The sequence below is a fragment of the Periophthalmus magnuspinnatus genome, chromosome 19 (assembly GCF_009829125.3).
Source record: "Periophthalmus magnuspinnatus isolate fPerMag1 chromosome 19, fPerMag1.2.pri, whole genome shotgun sequence".
In the NCBI taxonomy this organism is placed as follows: domain Eukaryota; kingdom Metazoa; phylum Chordata; class Actinopteri; order Gobiiformes; family Gobiidae; genus Periophthalmus; species Periophthalmus magnuspinnatus.
The window spans coordinates 3,241,627-3,248,310 of record NC_047144.1 but is presented as its reverse complement, the minus strand read 5'-3'; the positions used below and the strand labels follow the sequence as shown (position 1 = coordinate 3,248,310).

Sequence of the window (6,684 nt, the reverse complement as noted above, 5' to 3'; positions counted from 1 at the left end):
TTTTGCAGCTCAGAGCTACTTCTTGTATTTTTGTACTTTTCTTCTCAACTTTTTTTCCCACAAACTGACATTTAACTGATGTAAAACCATGACAAATATTTAGCACAGATAGATATTCGCCAAACCAAGTCAGAACGAGACAAACACGACAACCTGCCACACGCAATTTAAGTTGTTTACACTGAGAGATGTTTCAAAATGCAAAGGTCAATGTTTTATTCATGCACAGGACACGGCCTTTGGGCTTTTGTGGGAGCAGAACCGCAGTGTTACAGACAGAATCCTAATGTACTTGATTTTAAATTGGCCACGGGCTGTTCAAGATCACGTGTTTGGACCCGTTTGACCGGTTTTCGTGATTAAAACCTCTATCCATGCAAAGGAAGTAACAGCAAACTTTTTTTTACTGTGGGCCAAACCCGTTAATCGTTACACCTCTGGCCTGAGGAAGCGGCGGAGATACTGTTCCTCACACGGGAGTAACTGAAGACGGAATATTACCGCGAGAGATTAACGGCTGGGTTTCAGATGGCGTCGTGACATTCTATAGGCCAAAAGTATTTAAGACGGGCAGATATTGTTAAAATAGTTGTTTAAATACGACATATCAGATATCTTGGTGTTATGATCGATGCCACCTTATCATGGAAACCTCATATATCTGTAAAAAAACTAAACAAACACTGCACTTTCTCCGTCGTCTCCGATCTTTTGGTTCTATCCTGCTGTTATCCTCAGTGTGCTGCAGTACTGTAATGCTGTGGAAAGTAAAGTCTGGACATCTGTTCCAAGACTAACTCATAGTCCCCAATGTAATCACGTAATACAATCATGAAAAGGAAGTAACGTATGCTAAATTTAAGAAATAATAACAGAGGGATGGGATTAAATAGGTTTTTTCTTCTTCCCACTCCTTTTTGGGCAATCGGAGATACTCTTTTTTTTGTGTGTGTGTGTTTTGCTTGTCTGTTTTTGTTTATTTTTTCCTTGTCTCTTCAATCCAATCCAATCCACTTTATTTATATAGCACATTTCATAAACAAATTGTTTCCAAAGTGCTGCACAGAGACAAAGTGACATAAAATAAAAAGGAACAACAATCAAAAATAAATAGGTGCTCATTTAAACTGTACATAAAATCAATAAAACACATAAAAATAAATAAAAAAACACAGAGGACCACACAGCTCACGTGGTCTCTTGTATCATTGTGTTGATTGATATCGATTGTGGCTGTCGAGGCTACGCAAAGAGAAAAGATGTCCATTTGCCCAAGACAAATAATAAAAAAAAGAAGAAAAAAAAGACTGTAGGTCAGCCATTATAAGGTCAGTATGAGGCTGCCTATCACAATAACACAATACGACTGGCAAGAAACACTCATTTTTGACGCTAACCGTGTTTTGAACTGTGAATATGCAATGCTTCCCTTCAGTGTTCCACGATTTAATAAGGTTAGGCTGATGCATTCTTTTGTTTATCAGTCAATCCTTAAAATAAACAAGGAGCTTAATCCATAGTTGTCAAGAGTAAATGTATGTCACTTGAATTAATGTTTGTATAGTGTCTGTGTCGCATGTGTGTCTCTGATCTGACAATAAAGTATCATCTATCTCTATCCATCTAAATGTGGAAATGTGGAGTGTTTGTACATGGAAGAATGGGAGAATGCATGGTTTGACTGTAAATAGATGGATAACTGGATGTATTTTAATAGTTTGTGACCTGCCTGGGGACTGCAGATGGAAACATGACTGCGTAAGACTAAGGACGAGCCACAACAAAACTGAGACGGGAAACAGGCGTTTAGCTGTTCTGCTTCACCAAAATGGAACACACACACAAAACCGGAGACGTCGGTGACACAATTGCAATTTAATAATCTGGTAACACACTTTTATACACACACCTGCTCCTGTTTTTAATGTTGTCTACGTGTTTGTTTTTCTACTTGTATTGTATTTTAAACAGGGCACCCATGAAAAAGAGAGCCCCCTGTATGAATAAAGATAAATAAATACAAATATCTAGCTAAATCTGGTGTAAAGCATCTCGTCTTTTATGGGATTAACGCGTTTGCACATGGTCCTTGTTCAAATAAGCCAATAAACTAAACTAAAAGCGTTGACATCGTAAGTTTGCAGAGAGGAGGATTGATAAGTTTACCAAGAGCTTTTTGTTCCTTGTTTAGGTTAAATGGTTGTCACATTATCAAAAATCAGATACTAATGGATACTAAAACTAATTTTGGAACTAGATTGTCATTTGAGCAGGTGTCGATACTAAAAAAGTCTAATTCACAGGACAGAAAAGACACATAGACTAGTATAAGACGCCCACAGAGCACTATGAACCTACTGCACACTGAGGGATTACACAGATATAAGACACAAGGGAATAAAAAAGAAAGTACTACCATTTAGTGCTGAAAATCAAAGTATTTTTTTGTTTGTTTGACATTTTAGTATTGTGACAACATTATTGGGTTGCATATAGCAGTTTTCTTGAGTGGATGGTGTGAATATAAATGCAAAATAAATGTGCATAACTTAGTGAGTTCTCATCATATCTCCCTTTAGTTACTCCTGAAGCAGATCCTGGCTCAGTTCTGGTCCACTGACATGTTTAAGTCAGAGCCACTGAAGGATCAAAGGTCAAATGCAGCCGACACATGCGTTTACGGGGAAATATATAGTATAATTGTAAACTAAAATAAATTAACTTTCATATTTTAGCTTAAAACAAGACAGTAACAGTAGTAGTAACTAGAGATCGACCGATGTGAGTGTTTTCATGACAGATGCCGATACCAAATCCAGAGAAACCAATGGCTGATAAGCTCTGTTGATATTTAGGACCAATTTTTATTATTTTCCCCAAATCATCTATTTTGAATTTTGTAGAAATTCATCCATATCCTTGTTTTACTACAAACTGTGTAAAAGATCAGTGTGGTCACATTTTAGCAGTGCACTCGTCACACAAAACTGATAAAAAAAACTATTAATGCTTCTTTTATAGGCAGCAGGTTGGGTCAACAAAATAAAATAAATAACAAAATGGCCAATTCAGATGCAGATATATCAGTCTATCTGTAATTGTCTCAGTAAAGTCATTTAAAAAAACGTGCAAAAGATACTTTTCAACTTTAAAGACAAACAGTATTACAATATAAATGTGTAATAAGGCGATGTTTATTACTCTTTAGACATGCTGTGTCTGTGCTGACATCAAGATTTCACATGCAATTGAGTCAGAGCGCATTCTTTCTTACATGTTTCAGGTTTAACTTAATGACTTGAACACATTTTCAAGTCCTAATAGTGTTAATAATCTTTGAAGCAACTGATTTTTTTTTTGACAAGAGCATAACAAAAGCCACTTAAACAAGGTCCTTTAACTTTAACTTTCACAAACACACTGGGGATTTCGTCTAAGTGCTCTTTTTACATTTATATATTTAGTAATAATTAGTATTTTAACAGTCCCATGTGGTCCTCCTCTGTTCCTCTGGTATCACACTCCAGTTTGGAGAAGGCGTCCCTGCAGCCAGCCAGTTAAAATCATCCACATCGTTCCAATTATTCCTGCTTTTATCCAGCCCGGACACCACAAAATCTTGCTCCAAACCCGGGTAAGACCAGGTGAAAGGGGCGAAACTGACCCCGGTGCAGTCCTCTATGATGGCTCTGCTCGTCACGTGGAGATACACTTGCGTATTGGTCGTGTTGTGCGTGCGTAATTGCTGACAGGGAAGGACTAAAGTGCTGTTTTTGCAGTGATCTATGAAAACAGAGCTGGACACGGGCCCACAGAGGATCTGGCAGTCTTCAATATGCTTCAGATGCAGCGTGCTGGGAGAACCAAATAATTTCACTGTGCAGTTTTTGACGTGGGTCAGCAGCACGTCTCGTTGTTGGATCTCCTCCGCTGTTTTGGTGACACTTTCGCCACTCAAATTAGAAAACCGACATTGTTCAGTCTCTATTTTCTCGTCTGCTTTATTGCTCGCACCATCTGTCGTTGTTGTGTCAGGGATTGGAGGCTGTGCGGGTGTTTTCTCCGTCGCTTTCGTGCGCGCTCGGAACGCAAACTTCTTTTTGGGCATCGCCTCTTCTCTGGCCTCGTTCAGCGCAGTTTGTAGTTTCTGTAAAGCGGATTGGGCTTGTCTCAGGTCGTACTGGGTCAGAAATAACATGCTGTCGTTTAGAAACTTCTGTAACCGTGCTGTTTTGGCCGTGGCTTGCTCTAGCACCTGCACAGCCTCGGCTCTCTGCGCTCCGGAGCAGGCGGACAGCAGCTCCTCTACAGCCGCTCTCTCTTTATTAAACTCGGCGTTAAAGACGTCCGTTTTCTCCTCGGCGAGTTTGTGGGTCTCTTTCGCTTCTTTCCGCTTCTCCGCGTCCTCCAGTCGGGTTTGGTGCCGTTTCATCAACCTTTCCTGGACTTTTGAAGCGTTATTTTCGTTGATAAATCCATTTTCATGCTCCTCAACAGTCGCCATGTTGTCAACTTAAGCGGAAGTGACGTAGACGCACGATTTACGTCCCCAGCGTCACAGCGTCAACTACCGGACTCCCGCTTTCACTACAAACATTTTAAATAAATCATGTTTTGTTTTTTTTCCATTCTAGGGTTTTGGTTGATTTTATTTCATTATTTCAATTTTCAGTTCAGTTTATTTTTGTAAAACCCAAATAAAATGGTCGATTTAACCAACAAAAAAGTTAGAAAATTGTAATTTTATTGTAATAAAATGAGAGAATAGTAAAAGAAAAATTCCATTCTGTCAACTGGAAAAAAACTATGAATCATATCTGGACGACTGAGGGATTACACAGACGTCTAACACAAGAGAAGCTTTATTTGTCCCACAATGGGGGAATTCCAGTGTTGCAACGCACAGTTTAAGAACAGCAAGAGAAAATACAAACACAACACTGTGGAAGTATAATGAAATGAAATGAAATGAAATGAAAGAATAAATAAATAAATAAATAAATATAAAATAAAATAAAATAAAATAAAATAAAATAAAATAAAATAAAATAAAATAAAATAAAATAAAATAAAATAAAATAAATAATACATTAAAACAAAACAAATTTAAATAAAATATGTCTCTGGCTGTTATTGTGAACAAAGCAGAATAGGGACAGGATAAACAGCAGATCATGTGACCTCAGTGTATTAAACAGGAGAAGATTCACATTATGTTACAATATCACACATGTCTACAGGTGGATGACTCATGTACAGAGCATTGTTCACTATACAGTCGAACAGCAACAGGAAGGAAAGACCTGAGGAACCTCCCCCCACACACACACAGTGAGGGCGGATCTGTACTTTATTGTACTGTAGATGGTTAGAACTGTACTAGTTTATTTGATCTGATTGTTCATGTTGTTCATTGCTGGAACAGAGTCACATTTAGACGGAAAATCTGTTTTAAACAATACACAAGGGTCACAAATAAAAGTTATATTAAGCTCAAATACATTGCATATCTGAGCTTTAGAATACATTTATTTTCACCTGGTGTTGTTTTACCTCAACAGTAGCTCACTAAACTGTAGAACTGACTATTTATTATTTAGTTCGACACTATTCTACGTAAGGCGTTATATTCCTAAAGTGCATATGTGTATTTAAGTACATATACACACTTCTCCTTTTCTCCAAACACATGGGTCTAAGTTGTCAGGATGAAACAATAACTCTGTCTGAATAATATAAATAATAATATAAAAACAGAATATCATTGTAACTGTTGGTGAAATGTCAGTTCACTTTTATCAAACAACAATATGGGGATTTGGTCCAAGTGTTTTGTTTTATATTGATATATTTGGTAATAATCTATATTTAACAGTCACGTGCTGTCCTCCTCTTTTCTTCCGGTATCACGGTCCAGTTTGAAGAAGGCGTTCCCGTAGTCAGCCAGTTAGTGTAGGAATAATGATTTTAATAACAGCATATGACTAAACTATGAAACATCACCTTAAATTCAGCTCTGAGACTAAAAGACGTAGCTGCTGCTGGTTGGGAGTGGCCTACGCAGGTATAGGAAAGTATAAAGTCTGGTATGTTCCAAACACAATCACACATTTTATCTCTGAAACAGCCTTTTACGGCCTGTTTGACTGTGTTTTGTTGAACTTTTACACATTTGGAGTGTCCACAAATGTTGAACCTGATCATTTCTATTCCTGACAAGGCCCAATAACTCACTATATTAAAACAAAATCCTGTTTTTTAACAATATCTTGCACTTGTACCTGAATTGTATTAAACATTATTGGCCTTTAGAAAGCTATGATGTCATCTGAAACTCAACAATAACATGTCTGAGCTCACACGCAGCGCCACCGACTGACACCTAATGTGTGAAATAAATCTGATAAAAATTTAGTTTCATAACCGAGCTGTGAATTGTGGCCAAAGTTGGAGTCCACATATTATCACTGTGACTGACACCTCTACATGGTTAACTCTGGACGTGTAGAGACAGTTTTTGCAGTAATGTGTGCAGGTCCAATAAACGATATATCTATATTTATTTATGTATTTATATTAAGAATGTGATGACGCCTCTCAGACGGAGGACAAGAGTCAGACTTGATTAAATAGTATTTTTCTAAGAAATATCTAAAGGTTGATTCACATACCTCTGTTTCTATT

General features: G+C 37.5%; 1 protein-coding gene across 1 annotated transcript; it reads right to left on the bottom strand.

The window, feature by feature from the left end:
* Positions 1–3,192: 3,192 nt before the first annotated feature.
* tbcc (tubulin folding cofactor C) lies at positions 3,193–4,562 on the bottom strand. The gene has a single exon (XM_033985154.2). The coding sequence runs from the start codon at positions 4,502–4,504 to the stop codon at positions 3,479–3,481; it is 1,026 nt and encodes a 341-aa protein (XP_033841045.2). The 5' UTR covers positions 4,505–4,562; the 3' UTR covers positions 3,193–3,478.
* Between the last annotated feature and the right edge of the window lie 2,122 nt (positions 4,563–6,684).

Bases quoted from the DNA above. Each gene is read 5' to 3' on its own strand.
- tbcc (XM_033985154.2), bottom strand. From the start codon at position 4,504: ATGGCGACTGTTGAGGAGCATGAAAATGGATTTATCAACGAAAATAAC.